At 37.1% G+C, this 19,030-nt stretch overlaps 1 protein-coding gene across 1 annotated transcript; it reads right to left on the reverse strand.

Annotated features, from left to right (window-relative positions):
• Nucleotides 1-3,791: 3,791 nt before the first annotated feature.
• Nucleotides 3,792-9,844, reverse strand: LOC311086021 (prolyl 4-hydroxylase subunit alpha-1-like). Its single transcript, XM_084118658.1, has 14 exons — nucleotides 9,717-9,844; nucleotides 9,242-9,338; nucleotides 8,911-9,062; nucleotides 8,636-8,755; nucleotides 8,327-8,548; nucleotides 8,093-8,238; nucleotides 7,820-7,996; nucleotides 7,344-7,396; nucleotides 6,623-6,719; nucleotides 6,220-6,270; nucleotides 5,125-5,163; nucleotides 4,928-4,996; nucleotides 4,750-4,846; nucleotides 3,792-4,632 (listed from the first exon to the last, which is right to left on the reverse strand). The coding sequence occupies exons 1-14, from the start codon at nucleotides 9,796-9,798 to the stop codon at nucleotides 4,562-4,564; spliced, it is 1,473 nt and encodes a 490-aa protein (XP_083974784.1). The 5' UTR covers nucleotides 9,799-9,844; the 3' UTR covers nucleotides 3,792-4,561.
• Between the last annotated feature and the right edge of the window lie 9,186 nt (nucleotides 9,845-19,030).

Below are 19,030 nucleotides of genomic sequence, written 5' to 3' on the forward strand. Positions count from 1 at the left end.
TAACAAATCCTTCCCTAGCAGGTCAATTTAGGAATGAAGGAATGAATGGGAAATTGGGATAAAGTTTTTTTTTTTTTTTTTTTTTTTTTTTGTTATAAAAGTAATGGGGCCAATCATTTGCTCCATATATAGAGCTTTAATAGTCATGAAATGCCATTTTCATTTAGTTATTTTTTTCCCCCCGCACAAGGTCAGCAGATACCCAATGCATGATTTTTTTAAACGTAATTTTGCATGTACTGCAGTTATTTTGTATTTAAAGAATATGCTTATTGTTAATTTCATCATTGTTAAAATATAGTAATTTAGAGATCAAAATAATAAACAAAAAATCTTTTAAAAATTGCATTAAAAATATCAGAATGTTACGATATAAACTTTCTGCTTCGGTATATTTTTACTCATGAGAAAAGGATGTGTAATTCAGACATGAAGAGACTATGAAGATCAAACAAAGTATGGTTAAACAATTTGTCAGCTTCACATTTGTTACCCCAAATATTAATTATAGGTTTAAGGAACTATATATATACAGTGAGGAAAATAAGTATTTGAACACCCTGCTATTTTGCAAGTTCTCCCACTTGGAAATCATGGAGGGGTCTGAAATTGTCATCGTAGGTGCATGTCCACTGTGAGAGACATAATCTAAAAAAAAAAATCCAGAAATCACAATATATGATTTTTTAACTATTTATTTGTATGATACAGCTGCAAATAAGTATTTGAACACCTGTCTATCAGCTAGAATTCTGATCCTCAAAGACCTGTTAGTCTGCCTTTAAAATGTCCACCTCCACTCCATTTATTATCCTAAATTAGATGCACCTGTTTGAGGTCGTTAGCTGCATAAAGACACCTGTCCACCCCATACAATCAGTAAGAATCCAACTACAAACATGGCCAAGACCAAAGAGCTGTCCAAAGACACTAGAGACAAAATTGTACACCTCCACAAGGCTGGAAAGGGCTACGGGGAAATTGCCAAGCAGCTTGGTGAAAAAAGGTCCACTGTTGGAGCAATCATTAGAAAATGGAAGAAGCTAAACATGACTGTCAATCTCCCTCGGACTGGGGCTCCATGCAAGATCTCACCTCGTGGGGTCTCAATGATCCTAAGAAAGGTGAGAAATCAGCCACGGGAGGAGCTGGTCAATGACCTGAAAAGAGCTGGGACCACCGTTTCCAAGGTTACTGTTGGTAATACACTAAGACGTCATGGTTTGAAATCATGCATGGCACGGAAGGTTCCCCTGCTTAAACCAGCACATGTCAAGGCCCGTCTTAAGTTTGCCAATGACCATTTGGAGGATCCAGAGGAGTCATGGGAGAAAGTCATGTGGTTAGATGAGACCAAAATAGAACTTTTTGGTCATAATTCCACTAAACGTGTTTGGAGGAAGAAGAAGAATGATGAGTACCATCCCTACTGTGAAGCATGGGGGTGGTAGCATCATGCTTTGGGGGTGTTTTTCTGCACATGGGACAGGGCGACTGCACTGTATTAAGGAGAGGATGACCGGGGCTATGTATTGCGAGATTTTGGGGAACAACCTCCTTCCCTCAGTTAGAGCATTGAAGATGGGTCGAGGCTGGGTCTTCCAACATGACAATGACCCGAAGCACACAGCCAGGATAACCAAGGAGTGGCTCTGTAAGAAGCATATCAAGGTTCTGGCGTGGCCTAGCCAGTCTCCAGACCTAAACCCAATAGAGAATCTTTGGAGGGAGCTCAAACTCCGTGTTTCTCAGCGACAGCCCAGAAACCTGACTGATCTAGAGAAGATCTGTGTGGAGGAGTGGGCCAAAATCCCTCCTGCAGTGTGTGCAAACCTGGTGAAAAACTACAGGAAACGTTTGACCTCTGTAATTGCAAACAAAGGCTACTGTACCAAATATTAACATTGATTTTCTCAGGTGTTCAAATACTTATTTGCAGCTGTATCATACAAATAAATAGTTAAAAAAATCATACATTGTGATTTCTGGATGTTTTTTTTTTAGATTATGTCTCTCACAGTGGATATGCACCTACGATGACAATTTCAGACCCCTCCATGATTTCTAAGTGGGAGAACTTGCAAAGTAACAGGGTGTTCAAATACTTATTTTCCTCACTGTATATAAAATATGCAAACAGCGGAAGTTTCTTAGTAGGCCTATACCTAACACATTTTAAAGCAGCCAGGTTACACATTATTTTAAGTTGAATCAGCTAGTTTATTTTTACATTGTACTTTGAAATTGGAAAAAGGGCAAGTTATTGAAACTAATTTGGGCAAATTAATTAAGGTGTATAATTCCAAAATGCTGAACCTGAAAAAAATGATAAATGCAGCATTACTTAGAAGACTCATGATTGAAACTGACATTTCAGGTAGAGTTGCATTGAGGCCACTGTTTCACAAGTGGAAAAGGAAAATATATCATAAATAAAATCTATGAAATAAAATCAGAGGCTTATAACTTATCTGACATCAGAGCCCAACCCTCATGTGTCATACACAAGAGTTACAGATGAAATAACTGTAACCAAATGTGAGCAACCAAATTCTGCATTCTGAAGTTTGTTTATTTGAGAATTGACCAAGACATTCATTGTATTCATCCAAATATTAATTGTAAAGCTTTGCAAAACTAACCCTAAACCTATACCCTTACTGAGCTTTGACAGACACAAAAGCACAGTGCCTTTCTGCAATGCATGTTAGAGCTAAAGGGCTTTGCAGGTGGAGAGATCACATGGGCTAGACTTTGTGTTCTGAGATTCAGAGATATTGGCTCAGAACAAGAAGGGCAAGATATGAAAAACTCAGCTGTGATCTGAGGCAGTAAAAGTGACAGAAATATAGTTACAAATAATAGCAAATGTTGATACGACAAATTTATGTTACAGATCTTGACTACATTACTGATACATAATAAATACAACAAACAGCTATAGTACAACTTTCTTTGTAGTTAAAATAAATACAGTAGGCTATAGCCTAGTAGATACAAATATCTAAATACAGTATAGTACAGATACAAATATCTTATGACTTCAGGCCCGGTATCTTCATTTGACAGGCAAATCCCGACACGCAAAGTGAAGCATTCACGTGACTGGAAAGAAAGTGAAGCTTCGTTTTTCGTTGATCACGTGTTTCTCTGAAAACAATACGCGCTCCAGCACTGAGATTGATGAGAAATTGTGATGCGAACTCGATACGCGCTTTGAAGTCATGTGTAACATCGCTACATCGTCTTCATGTGTCAGACATGAGTCATATACTATGTGTGTACTAATTCTGACCCTCTTATTATCATCTGATGATCACTAAGATTTCTTCGGGACAAACAACATTTTAGGAACTGCATATAATCACATCTAATTGTTATTTTTCTCGTTCTTTTTTTCTTCAGAATACAGCATATGTCCCTTTTTCTGCTTTCTATAACCCTTCTATTGACAGAGGTAAGAGTGTCACTGCTGACCTTGGGACAATCAAATATTGCTTATTTGAGATCATCACTGATTTGAGCAATTAGCACTGAAAATGTAGGCCTACATCTGCATGTGAATGTTAGTTGAAAGTGGACCACACAACACAAACTTTGACCACTTATCACAAGTTTTATTACTGTGTTATTATTATGATCTTTTTTTAATTTATTTTGTCCTCATTGACAGGTTGAGTGGAGCACTTTATATATTTGAAACAATTACGATAAAGAGACGAAAAATCTAAAGTAATGTATGTCAAAACAATTTAATTGAGTCTAAAGAAATGGTCTGAAAACACAGTGTTAAATAAAAATGTATTTACTTTACATTATATTACATTTGAATATTAGAATAAATAAAAAAAGATGAATCAGCAATAGCAACAAATGCATTCAGAGCAATTCATGAATTCATAATAGAGCTGACAATCAACCTGAAGGTCATATAAATATTAAACAACTTGATTAGGAAGAGAGCAACTTACAAATTACTTTTTAAATATGATTAATTTATTCATAATAGTTGGTCTTTAAATTCATGCAAAAATTATAATTGTTGGTATATTGTGTGTGAGAGTTGAGGTATACAGTATTGACAGTCTTGTGAGGTTGTCCTTAAAAAAATCCAGTTTCAGACTTCATACATGCCTGCCAGTCTTCCAGCACAACATTTGCAACTACACATACCACAAAACTTGTAAAACATGTGAATCGTCATTCCAGCACAGACGGAAGAGTAAACGTCAAATTAAGCTTATACAACTGCAGAGAACTAGCGTCTCATATACAGGAATAACGCACTTACTGGCTGCTAGGATTGATCAACTCAGGTAATGTGATGATTCATTGATATATTGCTGAAACTTAATTTTAGTCTATTGCACTTGTTTTATTTTATTGTATATTACAGTTATTTTTAACATTACTGCCACCAGACAGTAGTAAATCATAGTTGATACAATATATAAGTATGTTACAGGTCTATTTTATAAAAACGTACAATCCATAATAAATATAACAGATACTTCTATAGTACAGATAAACTTCATATGATTTTACATGGTCACAGTGTCTTTCACTCCCAGTCTGATAAAGAACAGGGTCTCCTGAACTCCTGTCCATACTCATGGATCCATTTAGTAGCCACTGAAAAGACACCAGAAAAAACTATAGCTCAATGTCATGTGAAATTGAATGAAATTTTGTCTGATTAACAGATTTGTTTATAGATTATTGAAGATACAAGATTAAATAAAAACCTACACCATTTGTTACCCACTAACACAGGGCATCCAGCATGCAGTGTATCCAAATCCAGTCTGCCATTCTTTTCTAGGTTGTACCAAAACACGGCTGAACCCTTAAAAAGCAGAGGATGGATGCATGAATTTTACTTATATTATTCTAATACACCGCATAGATCAGTGAATTGAGGGTTTACCTTTTTTGGCTTCAATGCAACTCCAACTTCAGGAAACACAGTGTCGCCCCCTACCTCCACATCACTCATCTACAGCAAGAGCACATTATTGTTCATAATGACTGTATAAAACAGGTCATATGAAAAGTGCCTTTTTAATTCTTGTAAGCTTATAATATTTACAATTCCATTTGCATTAATCAGTGGCCAAGACTTACATAAATTAAGAACGTAGCAGTCCTTCCATTCTCCTCATCCTGTGGGATCAAACTTAAGTTATCTTACAATTATTTGATGGGTCAACATGTAATCAAGCTCTAATTGACATTTTGAGGTCCTAAAGACAAATAAGCATTTTCAAACAATGGGTTCTCTCTGGGTTAAGGACCGCGTCACTTTAAGTATACACTTGAAGAGAGATTTCGCACTTTGATTTACAACATAAATTACCCACAGACATAGTCAAAATCCTAAATGTGAGTTTTAAAAATATAAGCTAATTACCACAACATTTTGTTTACTAACAAACCATAAGTTCTCAATTTTGATGAACAGTGGGTAATGCCCTGCTGGTTGAGAATTTTACCATAATGTCTGACCAACATGACTCCTAGCCGGTATTTTGACTTTTAGGGTTGTGGTTGTTTGGGAGTGGACTTTCGACATGGGACCAATCAAATGGCAGCCTCATAAAAGGGAATCCACTTGTTAAGTCTGAAGTCACGTCTCACCGTTTCCGGGTCCAAACACTCAGCATATCAGATGCCAAAAGCAAACAAACAGTGCTAACATACACAGTGTGCTGTAAAACAACTGAAAAATCATGTAAAATCCTAACCTTTATGTCCAAACTGAAATCTCAGATGACCAGTGATTCATCTTTTATGAATCATTTAAATATTGGTGTCTGGGAATAAATAGTGTTCATAAACAGCTGTTAAGATAGTATTCTCAATTGAAAGGGGATCGAGGCTTGACCAGGAAACAGCATTCATTACCATAAGCGGTCAGAATTTAACATAACACTGAACACAAAGTGTGTAACACCTGGGTATACAGGTACGATACAAAACTGTTTTGTGACTGAAACATAGATCAGTTAAAAAATGTATTTAGTACTGATACATCACCACCAAGAAAACAATTTGCAAGTGAAACATGTGAAAGAAAAAACAAAAGATCAGGGGCAATGGGAAAGTCTCTTGAAGTAATGATGACCATAGACCTTATTTTACTCCAGAGGGAATCCATGGCAAATATCAGGTTGGCCTACAAATTGATGTGATGGCCTTATTTTAGCAAAGATATCTTACCCCTCTGTCATAATGTGGTACAAATCTGCCACCAATCCCATAATTCTGAACCTGGAAAATGATTGCACCATTATTTTTCAGGTAAAACAACACCTACAGTAATACTTCACAAGCAAAATACAAGTTTAAATATAAAATGGTTATATAAAAATGTAACCCAATACAAGTCCTCAAAGCTCTTAGGTGCTCTGGCAAACATTACAAAATAGGCAGACTAATGTTGCCTGAAAGTCTGAAAATTATTTAGTTATCTATATATTTTGAGTGCAAGAAAGTGTGATCAAGCTAGCTGCAAGACAGGCTTTGCAAAGCTATGTTAAACTACAGACAGAGTTATCCGTATAAAAATATATATATGCTGCCTGTGCATGAACAGGTGATTTCTTTCTTACTGTGACCGTACATGTAGTTCTTCAGCTGATTCCACTGAGAGTCCTGTGATGTCTGCAATATTCTGACTGATACGAGCAAGCAGAGTGTTGTCTTCCTCTAGAAAAACACTGAAAACAAGGGAATGATTTTAGCAACTTTTATGCTAACAGATTGAACCATTTTGTAAACCGTTCACATTTTTCTTCCCATAATAAGTGAGACCAAAATGTTTAATTAGTTTAAAAAAATAAATAATATTACATAACATAATTACATTAATGCATTATATATATATATATATATATATATATATATATATATATATATATATATTAGGGCTGTCAAAAGATTAATCGCGATTAATCGCATCCAAAATAAAAGTTTGTTTTTAATAATATATGTGTGTGTACTGTGTATAATTAAATTTGTATATATAAATACACACACATGCATGTATATATTTAAGAAAAATGTGTAATTTATATATAAAAAAAATATATTTATATATAATATAAACTATATAAATATATATACAGTATATGTATGCAAATATTTCTTAAATATATACATGCATGTGTGTGTATTTATATATACAAAATAATTATACACAGTACACACACATATATTATGTAAACACAAACTTTTATTTTGGATGCGATTAATCGCGATTAATCTTTTGACAGCCCTAATATATATATATATTACTTTAATATATATCATTTTCATTTTGGGTGAATATGAAAGATTATCACCTTTGAGAAGTACGGCCCTTTGTGACACCCTGTCTAGTCTCAGACCTAGAAAGCTAAAGTAGGCCACACAAGGGAAATTGAACATCAAATATAAATATGAATAAATAGGAAGCACACAATTCATTACAATATCAATACATTTCATTGCATTGAGATTTGTCTTCACTATCAAACAGGGGTGCCTAATCCTGTTCCTGGAGATCTACCTTCCTGCAAAGTTCAGCCCCTTATTAAACACACCTGAACCAGCTAAGATCCTGAGGATCAGGGTTGAATCTGAACTTTGTTCCTAGATTTCCAGGAACAGGATTGGGCACTCCAGCTATATAAATAATTTTCCCAACCAAATTTTAATAAAGGAATATCTACATACTTTTACCCATTGAATAGCACTATCAAAACTGTTAACAAGACATTAGATCCTAATAGTGACAATTACATACTTTAATGTTTGTGTGTTTGTGTTAGATATTCACTTGAGGTCTGGAGATATTCTTCAGGATCTCTATCTCTCTGTCTGATATAATGTCATGATATCTGATGATGCGAGGCTCGTCCCACTCCACTTCCTCTTTCACTGGTGCGTACATCAGTCTGGGGTTTCCTCCACCTGTGCTGTACCTACAGGACAGCGCCCTCTGTCTCTTGGAGGTCTGATTTGATTAAATAAACTTCCAATCAACACACAAAGCTTTACAATGACTGTTTGTAATTTCATGTCAAATAAAGATTTAAATTTTAGCACTTGCCCTCTCGTCAACCTCTCCTCTGCACAGTGCCTCATAGGAGTTATTTGACTTTGTGTCCAGCGTGAATATGTCAGGATTTGAATTTCTCTGGAAGCGAAGGTGTTTGTAAAGGCTCAGCTCTACTCTGACTTCGTCATTAGTTGGATCTGAGGAAAAGAAGTTTATGACTTCCATAATCCAGTAACCTCACATTTAAAAATATTAGTGTTAAACTTCATGTCACTATGACCTCACCCAGATTTAGAAGCTGTTGGCCAAAGTAGATTGCCACAGGTAGGCTGCCAAAATGATAGGCTGATAAACTAAGGAAACGGAGCAACTCTTCCTCAGTAGTGGTCGAGTATTCTGTTAATCCCTCCTTACTGTACAGAAACCAGAGAAAGGCATGCTGGAATTTGTCCTCATCATAAGCGACCAACCCCATATGGTAGGCTTCATCTGCGTTTAGAGACGTTTCTGAGAAATGTAAAATGAAAGCATCAATCAGATTGGAACTTATTTTGAAACTAAAAAAGTGAAACTGCATTGGTTCAGACATTTCACCCTTTGTGATGTTGTGTGGATAGAGTTTGTAGAACTCTTGCAGTCTGATCAGCTCTGAAGCGGCATTATCCAAGTCCTCAGCCTCTGGGACATTTGCATAATCCAGCAGTTTCTGATACGCTACAAGATTTTCAAACACAAGAACAGATCCATAAACAACTGAAAGGTTTAATAAAATTGCTTGAAATCTTTTATCATAATTCACCTTAATCTCTAGATTTTTATTTCTATTAATAATTAATGATAAAACATGTCTCAATCAAAGAAATGAATACCTTCATAAAGACTCAATTGAGTGTATTCGACAATAGTCAACCATTCACTTCTCACTCGTCTGAGGAGTTTGTAAGCTGCCACAGGGTCTCTCATGGTTTTCTCAGGGTTATCAGGGTCAAGGTATGTGAGTAGTTGAAGAACCGGAAGAATACTGGATTGAAGTTCATCAAAAGATGTAGGTTAAATAAATGTATTTAATAACATATTTCTTGATCTAAAAACACATGCCTGCAAGATTGCTAAATAAACAACTGGTTTCACCAGGTTATTGCTGTAAATTGAAAATATTTTAATAAAAAATGCTTTAGGGAATATTGAAAGTGTTTTTACCTCTTCATTCTCTCTACATTCTTTTCTTCAGCATTGATGTACAGACCGAAGCTTTTCAGAAGGTCTTCCTCCACCTCGAAAAGCTGTGCAACTTTATCTATAAATAATTATATTTGCACTTAATTTTTTATATATAATTATATAAAATATAGACCATCCATAATGACATCTTTATTATATAAGAAACCAAAGAGAAAGTTAATAATTGTTTTATCATTAATGGAATCAATAGCTAAAAAAGTGAAAGTTTGATTGTAAATCTCAAAATATGTATGAAGATGTAATTATGTATGGGAAAAGCTGGCAAAAGCGGTTTACTGTATTATGATCAGAAGTGTCTCAAATGAATAAATAAAATCAGCATAACAGCGTAAAAACATTAGAGAAATTTGAACAAAACACTAAAATAATGGTTAAAAAAGGAATAAACTCAAATAAATGAATTGATATTAAATTGAATTCAAATGAATAATACCTGTTGATGAAAAAATTTCATCTCCAGTTGTATAGACAATCCATGAAAACAGCACAAATACTGTCAGTTCCTTTATGGTCATTATCAGACCTTCAATTCCTCAAAACACAAAAAAACTTGTGTATGTCTCTTGAAGTGAACTAGCGGAGCTTATATACAGACTGTTCATGTGGATCCTTTTAAAACACACCTGTATTACATCACCTGCCCTCATTCTGCAATTTCCCAGTACTGCTATCAAAGACCAAAAAACGAAAGTGAAACAAAATTTGTGACAGTCATGCTCCAAAAATAACATTTCGTTTTTTGTATGTAAATTAGATGTACATTCACAAAAAGGTATAATGGTGCAATAATCATGATAGAAGTGGAAATGCATCCTAATTATTTTCAAGGTCCTGGGTCTTCTCTGATGTCCCCTAATAACTGGAAAAACATGAATGTGTCCTTTTAATATGAGACCTGTTTTAAAAACACTGTTTTAATTTAACACTCTGCATACACAATTGGCATAGCCTACTTTTACGTTAAACTTTTAAGTTACAGTAAGTGAATACATGATGTTAGCTAATTGATTTGTATTATAGAACTGTATATTTCTGCCATATGGACATTGCTCTGACACAGTCACCTCTGATAACAGATTACTAATGTAGTAATGTAGAAACATGCATGTTCTATAAAGCTGCTTTAGTGCGATGCAAATAAATATGAATTAATTTTTATTATTTGTAGACTTATTAGACTTTTGTCTTATTTGTCTTAAAAAGTCTTATTTGTAGACTTTTGTATTATTAGAATTTTAATCCTTTGTCTGTTTGCTGTGTAATAATTTTTTAGACTTATTTGAAATGAGTTGCTTTCCGAAAAGTCTGTCAGAACTAGTCTGGCCAGTCCTTTAAAAGCTGGTACAAACAAATCCCCACATCTCATGTTTGTTAGGTTGACATATCAACAAAATATTTTCACAAGAATGCTGCATTACAACCACTTCTACATCACATGTAAGTGTGACTAATGCAGAAACTAAAAGTACACAATGAATTATTATCAGCATAATATGTGTTATATTGTGCTCATGGTTTATGATTATTTTCAGCATTTCTTGATATTATAGATGTGACTAAACACAATCTCTATGTTATGTTTGTCCTCAAAAAATCTTAGTGACTGTATGATTACTGAAGTGGATCAGAATTACACACACAGTGTGTGTTTGCATATATATTTTATATTGTGTATAATGTCTCGCGTATGATGACGTTGAAGAATGTTGACACTTGACAGCCTTGTTTCCTCCTTGTGGACTTCACCTAAAAATCAAGAGGAGCGATACAGTTCATTTCTTTTACCACAATAAAATGTAAGTCATTCTAACTGTAACTCAACAAAAACATTAATGTTAAATCATACTGATTCCAGCACTACTGAACTCTGAAAAGAACGCTATTGAAAAGAATATCAATATATTATATTGATATGCAATAATCAATATAAAGAATATCAATCAATCTCTGTGTATTTCATTCAGCTTTCAGACACTATTGGATTTGTAGCTCAAACAGTAGAGCGTGGCATTAGCAATGTCAATGGCATGGGTTTGTTTGGGAAAACAAACGGAAAACAAGAATTGATACAATGTTGAATACATTAGGCTAAGTTCCTTTGGATTAAAGTGTCTGCCAAATGTAATAAATGAATGTAAACGGATTTCACAAACAATAACATGAATTCAGTAGTAAATATATAACCTTCTATACCCTATAAAATTATTAACGGGCACATTTCTAGTTTGTTGATGATTTAGAGGTGTCTTACTAATGGGACTGTGGGGGAACATAAGAAGGAAATTCTGGGAAAATAGAAGCAGACTAAATCCATATAGATTCAGTTGCAATATGAGTATATAGATAAAACGAATTTGAGTAAACACTATTAGTAGATTTTCCAGACGAAACACGGTGGCATCCAATAACTCCAACCCAACAGGGGGCACTAAAATGCTTTTGTAGTATATAAACTCTGTTGTTTCTGTTGTCCGCGGTAACAAATCATATACGGAGTAAAGCGCGCAGAAGAAAACATCGATGCTTCAGAAATTTTAATAACACAAATATATATATTAAAATATATTCTGGATTTACTCAGTATCAGCAGTGCAAGACATCAACAATGCAGTGAAGAATATAGCGTGAGTGTGTCCTGCTCTTTTTTGTGCTTTTTTCCGTGTTGATGATAAACTGCAATGTCTGATTCTTACGCAAGACCGTGTTTTTACTTTAAATGTTTGAAAGGTGTGACCTTACAGTTACAGTATCAACTTAAGTGAGCTCATTTGTCTTTCATACATGATCTCTGTGTTTCCCGCCCACAGGTCATTCTTTCAGCCAATGAAATTTCACTGCACTGCACTGGCCATACTTACAAAATTAGCTATAACTCATGAACGAAACAAGATATTTTCACCAAACTCGGGACACATGTCATGAGCTCAATCTGAGCTCACTTGAAAAAAATTGCGACGATTGGCTGCTTGGTGGCGCCAAAAAATAGAAAAATTTCTATAACAACCCAACCATTAGACCAAATGACTTGAAATTGGCATGCGCTGTCTATGTACGAGGTGCCACGATAGTCTATGAGGACATTGGCATATCTCAAAAAACATGGCCGCCAATGAAATTTGAGTAGCTATCAGACAAGGTTACCGGAGACTGATCAGAACGAAACTCAGTGAGCTTGTTCGACTCACGGCTCTAGAGTTCTGTAAGAATTTTGAAAGAAATCGGCCCCTATTGGCGCTTACCACTTTTATGTCTCTGTAATCACATTGTTTTTCACACATACACACAATATTCATGTTGTTTGCTCCATAGACAAAATAACAGCTGAAAAGTAATGTCAAACTAATAGCTTTCATTGTGAAGCAGGTGATGTATTATTAGTTTTATTCATTAGTAAAACTGTGATTCTACAACATGAGAGCCAGCAGTTTTGTGGCAAACAGATAAAGTGAAAGATTTAAACAGTTTGTGCACAAAAAGTTATCATCTATGGCATCACTTAGACTCACACAGACATCAAGAATCAGCATATAAATCTCAGCAATGGTGATAAAAAGTATTCGTGCTACAATGCATGATGGGAGTCTGGGTGAGTACCTGTGCTGGTACCCAGCATGCACTGCAACATGAAACCTTTAATGTCACCACCGTTGAGATTCATGTGCTGATTCTTGATCTTTGTGTGAGTCAGCATAATAACACAGAGGTTTTTAAATCTGACTGTTACAACAATGGATCTTTAAGTATCACATTTCTACTATAGTTAATAATACAAAACTAATAATAGATCACTTGTTTAAACAGAGATTGGGCTCTGGATAAGTTCAGTGAATCAAGTAACTGAATTGTGAGTTTTATCATCAAAACACCTGATTATATTTTCTTTTGGCTTTTGTGCCACAAAAAAGTGTTTTATAAACACAGTTACAGCAGCCAGAGGAAAAACTTACATTATAAATTTAAGGGTCAAGAGCCCAACTAAAGCAAACACTCAGGGCCGGCCCGCGGCATAGGCAGTATAGGCAAATGCTAAGGGCGCCACTCATCCATAGGGGCGCCAAAATGAGTGAACGAGTGAATTTTTTTTTTTTTTTTAATTTTGAAAAAAAAAAAATTAATAATAGCCTACTATTTAAACCATTACTTCGAAATACTACCAAATAAAGCAAAAAAAAAAAAAAAGTCTGGCACATCAATCTTCCCCCGCCCAGCGAGTGCTTAAAGTGCGTCAGAAAAAGAGCGCGCGCTCGATCAGTTGTTGGTAATTTGTTGTGTAGCGTGCGCGACGCCGCATCCAATGTAGACAGCATTGCTTTTGGTTTGCTTTTGTTTGTTTTAACACACTCAGGCTCCCCTGTAGAAACGGACCTGGCAGCTCGCGCCAGGTCTAGACACGGTGAAAGTTTCCTGATTGTGACGGATGGCCAAATTTACATGACACATTATAAATTAGCATTATAGTCTGTAATTGTCGCAACATTATAATAATGTATAATTTGTTTTCAACCAACCAATGTCATAATTTAGAATTATAAATCGCATTTAGTATTATTTAGTGATTTTATTTGGTAAAAGTAAAGTGCTTTTATTTTGAAGTTTCCGCGCAAGGTTTTTTGGGACGCACGTGTGTGAGAGAGTGGGCAAGCTAACAGCAAGTGAAGCACGGACAAGCTAACAGCAAGTGAAGCACGGACAATTTAATGCTCTGATAAAAGTGTTAAGGTTGTTATAGTGGATGTCAGCGATCTAAGGAAACTTTTATTCCCTTGTGTACAGCATGCAGCCAACGAGGTATGCTGTTTTGTGTCTGTATTTTACTTTGGTGAACGTTATTTTACATGCTGCGCATGTCATTGTATGTTCATATTAAGCTAATGCAGTCTTTATTTTCTCGTTATACTGTATGTTTAGTTTTCACGGTGGACATGGAGAATAAGCTTCAAATAAACCTGTAGCAAGAAAACCACTTGTGTCTGCCAGTGCTTCGAGGGAATTACAGTGAAAACTCGGACTGTTCATCAACGCGAGTGGACATTAATCGACGGCGCGCAAGTTCAAAGGATCAGCATCAGTCGGTATCGCGCAGAGCTGTCACCAAAGGACTGAAGCCGAAAACATGCACGCACGCAGACAGAAGTAAGAGGACGCACAGATCTTAATGAACAACGTTTTCAAGACAAAGCCATAAAGAACTTGAACACTAATAAGTCAAGAGTGATCAAAGAAGAGGGCTTCTGTTAAGGTTTGCCAAAAAGATTTTTGCGTCAATATAGCATCTGTAGTGTGTGTAGTAAATGTTTTGACTTATGTGATCATGTAATATACATTGAAGCTTGCCATTTGTAGACACACAGTGCCAGAGTTAAAAGGAAATTATATTCAAGTTTAAATAGTGTGTTTGGAAATAAGTGAAGGTTATTGGCCATTTAATATAAGTGTCTAAGTCTATAATCTCTGCAGAGTTCATGCATAATGAGCACATTTTGAAAGGTAATATCCAAAGTTGAGTTTAGCTGTTTTTTTTTGCATATTTTCAATTTTCTAATCGCATTTGATCCTCATTGAAAACTGGTATTTGAAAACCTTTAAGTCATTTAAGCTTACAAGTAACAATATGTAAGTGACATTTACATTTGAGTAAGCGTTAAAGGCAAACATAACAGTTTAATTACAGCCTTTATTTAGAAAGTGGGTCAATTTAAAGGATTAAACAATGTCAGAGTCAAGTGAGCCTACAACCCAGGTTAGGGAAAGCATAGAAGAAGATCAAGTTGGTGTTGCTGAAGTCCAGCAAGAGAAAGCGCAGCAGCCAAGACGAAGTCAAAGAGTCAGAACTCTAACCGAGAAAGGTAGAGAATTGCAAGATGAAAAAATTAAAGCGCTTCAACAAAGGTTCAATTACATTTACGACAAATGGAGAACCCAAGTTAAATCTTCAAAGAAGCCATTATCACAGTCAACCGAGCCCTTACCTGATGATCTGCTTAATGACATCATCGATTGCATCACAGGTCTTTCTGCAGACGTTCAGCGTGTTTATGATGAACTACGTGACGTCTCAATTCCAGAGCAAGACACGCGTCGAAAAGTGGATCTGTGTGTAGAGATTTCCAAGTTCATTGTATCCAGAGCCTTAAGTCGACTGGATGGAAAGATTCCAGAAGGAGAAAAGCAAGATTGGCCTGAAGCAGGCTCTCTCTTCGACTCAAGTACATACAAATCGGGTTCTGTCACTTCTTTCTTGAAAGGCAACTCAGTGCATTCAAGTAGGTCTTCTGTTAAACGACAAGAAGCTGCCGCTGAAGCTGCTGCAAGCCAAGCTGTTCTGAAAGTGTTACAAGAACAAGAGAGAGAACAATTGGAAATACAGCGCCTAGAAGCAGAAGCTAAAAGGAAGATAGCTGATCAAGAAGCAGCAGCAGTAAGGCGTCGTTTAGAACGAGAAGCAGAGGAAGTGAAACGAAGACTAAAGAGAGAGGAAGACGAATCTAAAATTAAGGCTCAAATGGAAGAAGAGTTTGGAGCTCTACAGAAGACTCTGGAAGAAAAACGGAGGAAGATACAGCATCTGGAGGCAGTAAAAGGTCTTAATGCAGCACGAGCGAGAATGCAGGTGTATGATCAAGTGAAAGTAATAGAAGAAGAACGGAAAGACCTACTAGAGCATGAGATGGTAGCAGATAACAAAGTCCCGTCTCTTTCAAGTCCTCAGTCTCTACGTATGACCTCCATCCCACAAGCTATGACCACCTCAAATGAAAGTACATCAGAGCTCATTAAGGTGCTTGCAGGCGCTTTAAGTGCCAACAGAATTCCAGTTCCTGAACCTTCAGTTTTCAGTGGGGATCCATTGCAATACAACGATTGGAAACTCTCCTTTGAAACACTGATCGACCAGAAGAACCTTCAAGACAAAGAAAAGATATATTACCTTCGAAGATATGTGAGTGGAAAAGCTAAGAAAGCCCTCGATGGTTATTTTCTTCTCGGAACTGAGTCTGCCTATGTTGCTGCATGGGAGATTTTGGAAGAGAGATACGGAAACCCATTCACAATTGCAAAAGCATACAGAGACAAGCTCCAAGCGTGGCCCAAGATGGGATCTAAGGACAGCCTTGAGCTCAGGGAGTTCAGTGATTTTCTCCGTAGTTGTGAGGCTGCCATGGTTCACATCAAGACATTGGAAATCTTGAATGACTGTAATGAAAACAGGAAAATTCTCTCCAAGTTACCTGATTGGCTAACGGCAAGATGGAACCGGAAGGTTATCGAAGTAGAAGAAGAGACAAACCAATTTCCCTCCTTTAGCCAATTTGTCAAATTTCTGGCAAGGGAAGCCAAAATTGCCTGCAATTCTGTCACATCATTGCAGTCACTAAAACAAGGTGAAGCTGAAAACCCAAAAGTCCAAAAACATCAAAGCTTCAGAGCAAAGACACTGACCACAAGTTCCAGCGAACAGACTTTTACTACATGCACTTTCTGTAAGAAAACTGGGCATACTTTGCACAAATGCAGGAAGTTCATGGAGAAAGCAGTTTCAGACAGAATCAAATTCATTCGAGTTGAAAGTCTATGCTTTGGGTGTCTCAGGTCTGGTCACCAGTCAAAGAGCTGCAACAGTAGAAGTGTCTGCGACATTTGCAACAAGCGACATCCTACCTGTCTGCATGAGGAGCGAGACAAAAAAGAACAAAGACCGCCACAAGCCAAGAAAAATCCAAGTCAAGAAAGATACAGAGAAATACCTCAATCATCCCAACATGAAGAAACCACAGCCGCTACTTCCAATAGAGTAATACTTGGTGAAACTAATGCACAAACAGCTGCAGTAATTCCTGTCTGGCTTTCATCCTTAACTCAACCAGAACAAGAAGTCCTTGTATATGCTCTGTTGGATTCTCAAAGCGACACAACCTTCGTTCTAAGTGAAGTAGCTGAAGCCTTGGAAGCAAACAAAGAACAAGTGAAGCTCAAGCTCTCTACTATGACCTCAAGAACCACAGTAGTAAGCTCTCAAAGAGTAAATAACCTACAAGTCAGAGGCTTTTACTCCGGTAAGAACATCTCCTTGCCACCAGTCTACACGCGCGAGTTTATTCCAGCCAACAGATCGCACATACCTACAAACGAAACTGCGAAAGCATGGTCCCATCTAGAGCACCTCCAAGAAGAGATTGCACCTCTGCAGGACTGCGAAGTAGGTCTGCTTATTGGGTATAACTGCTCACAAGCTCTACTTCCAAAGGAAGTTGTGTTTGGCGAAGATCATCAACCTTATGCACAGCGTACGGACCTTGGATGGAGCATTGTTGGCCATAGGAATCCCACTGTAGACTACGGTGATGCCATCGGAATCAGTCATCGCATAGTTGTGAGACAAGTGACACCAGGTGTAGAGCCTTCTCTCAATCTCAAAACTGAAGTACATTATGTGAGCCGAACCAAAGTAAAAGAGATCACTCCCTCAGACATCATAAAGGTCCTTGAGACAGACTTCTCTGAAAGAGCTGGAGAAGATGATCCGGTGTCTCAAGAAGATCTCAAGTTCCTGGCAAAGTTGAGAGAAAACATCACACAGAAACACAATGGTCACTACGAAATGCCATTACCGTTCAAAGAGGAAAGACCCAAATTACCTAACAACAAGACATGCGCAACACATCGACTGCACTGTCTTGAAAGGAGACTAAAGAAAGATCAACAGTATTACAAAGACTACGTAAACTTCATGGACGATATCATTTCACGTGGTGAAGCGGAAAAGGTCCCAGAGGAAGAAATTGACAACAGTCCGGCCTGGTACATTCCACATCATGGAGTTTATCATCCACGAAAACCAGGAAGAATACGTGTTGTATTTGACTGTTCTGCCAAGTTTAAAGAAACATCTCTCAATGACTACCTGCTTACCGGTCCTGACTTGACAAATACATTGGTGGGTGTTCTATGTCGCTTCAGAAAAGGTTCCATTGCAGTCATGTGTGACATTGAAAGGATGTTCCACCAGTTTCACGTAAAAAAGGAAGATCAAGATTATTTAAGATTCCTTTGGTGGGAGAATGGCAACTTGGAAACCATACCATCAATTTACAGAATGAAGGTCCACTTGTTTGGAGCAGCCTCGTCTCCTGGCTGTGCCAACTTCAGCCTGAAACATCTGGCAGGACAAGGACGAGGTCAGTTCAGTGAAGACTCCATACGCTTCATTCAAAGAAATTTCTACGTTGATGATGGTCTTGCAAGCGTCCAAACTGAGAAGGAAGCCATTCAACTCGTCAAAGAATCAAGAGAACTTTGCTCCACTGGCAAGCTAAGACTCCACAAGTTTGTTTCCAACAGTGAGAAAGTGATGGCAACCATCCCAGAAGAAGAACGTGCCACAATCAAAGATCTAGACATGGCCTTGAGTTCACCGCACATGGAGAGAGCTCTAGGAGTAGAGTGGTGCATCACATCAGACTCATTCAAATTCAGAGTTCAAGTAAAACCTAATCCGCTAACAAGAAGAGGTGTGCTCTCTACTGTAGCCTCTGTGTATGATCCCCTGGGGTTCATGGCACCCTTTGTCCTTTTGGGGAAACAAATACTCCAGCAAATGTGCAGAGAGAAGATTGGCTGGGATGAGGAACTTCCGGAAAACCTAAGACCCAAGTGGAAAACCTGAAAGAGAACCCAAGGTGGGAGAAATCAGACAGGATGATCCCGAGCTTCGCAAGGTGCTTGTGTGTAATACTAAAGCCAAGGAAG

This window comes from Abramis brama, assembly GCF_963993115.1.
Source record: "Abramis brama genome assembly, chromosome: 7".
In the NCBI taxonomy this organism is placed as follows: domain Eukaryota; kingdom Metazoa; phylum Chordata; class Actinopteri; order Cypriniformes; family Leuciscidae; genus Abramis; species Abramis brama.